This window comes from Dipodomys ordii, unplaced genomic scaffold (assembly GCF_000151885.1).
Source record: "Dipodomys ordii isolate 6190 unplaced genomic scaffold, Dord_2.0 Scaffold11353, whole genome shotgun sequence".
NCBI classification, from domain to species: Eukaryota; Metazoa; Chordata; class Mammalia; order Rodentia; family Heteromyidae; genus Dipodomys; species Dipodomys ordii.
The window spans coordinates 1-1107 of record NW_012278565.1 but is presented as its reverse complement, the minus strand read 5'-3'; the positions used below and the strand labels follow the sequence as shown (position 1 = coordinate 1107).

Here is a 1107-nt window from a genome sequence, read left to right as displayed (position 1 = left end):
AGATAAGAGTCTCATGGACTTTCCTGCCCAGGCTGGCTTCAAACCATAATCCTCAAATCTCAGCATCCTGAACAACCAGGATTACAATCATGAGCCAAAGGCAACCAGCTTTGTTATTATTTCTTTATGGTTCCTACATGGGAGGAAGATAAAAGGTTGATATATAGCAAATTTAGGAGACTCAAGGTTAGCATAAAGAATTGCCTTGGAAAAGATTTTTTGATTGAATAGTAGATTTATACATTGTCTTATTTTTGCAGAGGAGGGTGAGTACTGGGGTTTGAACTCTGAGCCTTTTTGTTAGGTAGGCAATGTACTATTTATTTGAACTATGCCGTAATCGTTCTACTACCTTGAATACATTTTTATACTTTTTATTTACCTTTGGGAGTTTTTGCAGTAAACTCAGGATCAAAATAAAATGTATCTTCGGGCCTGCCAGTTGCAGGTTTAAAAGGTGGGTGAATTTCTCTTCTGTACAGTTTCTGTAGGAAAACAGAAATATTTCAGATATATGCTAATTATAAAAAATATTTCAAGCAAGTATTTTTGGTGTGGATGGAACTGAGACTTTTTGTATGCTAGTCAAGTACTCTACTGAGTGATATCTCTATCCCTCAAGCAAATTTTCATATTATACTTACATTCCAGTCTATTGTTGAAAAAAATAAATGTCTTTTAATTTCTTCAACTCCATCTGGTCCTGCACCTATTAAAAATTGAATGAGAGTTTTATTTCAAGGAGATTTTATCTATCTACCTATCTATAGATATATATGTATGTGTGTATTTTTGTCTTTGCCTTTAATATTTGTCTAAATACCAACATAAAAAACATATATTCACCCCTCCCAAGAAACATCCAAACACAAATATACAAAAGAAACAAATTTTAATTAAAATTTTTACCTAATCTGTTTGCAGGGTTTCTCTTGAAAAGCATTCGCAAAAGACTCTGGGCTTCAGGACTCAAAAACTGTGGCATCCCAAGTTTGGCTCTAAAGAATAAATCCACATATTTTATTCTTTGAGATATCCTCATTAAATTTTTATTTAGTTTTTTTTTTGTTGTTGTTGTTTGTGGGGCTTGAATTCTTTTTTTTTTTT

At 32.5% G+C, this 1107-nt stretch overlaps 1 protein-coding gene across 1 annotated transcript; it reads right to left on the bottom strand.

Moving 5' to 3' along the window:
• Window positions 1–382: 382 nt before the first annotated feature.
• LOC106002468 (ribosomal protein S6 kinase alpha-3-like) lies at window positions 383–1037 on the bottom strand (the record flags this gene model as incomplete). Its single annotated transcript, XM_013037338.1, has 3 exons — window positions 910–1037; window positions 645–709; window positions 383–485 (listed from the first exon to the last, which is right to left on the bottom strand). Coding segments are annotated over exons 1-3 (244 nt in total), but the record flags the coding sequence as incomplete, so codon positions are not given.
• Window positions 1038–1107: the final 70 nt, after the last annotated feature.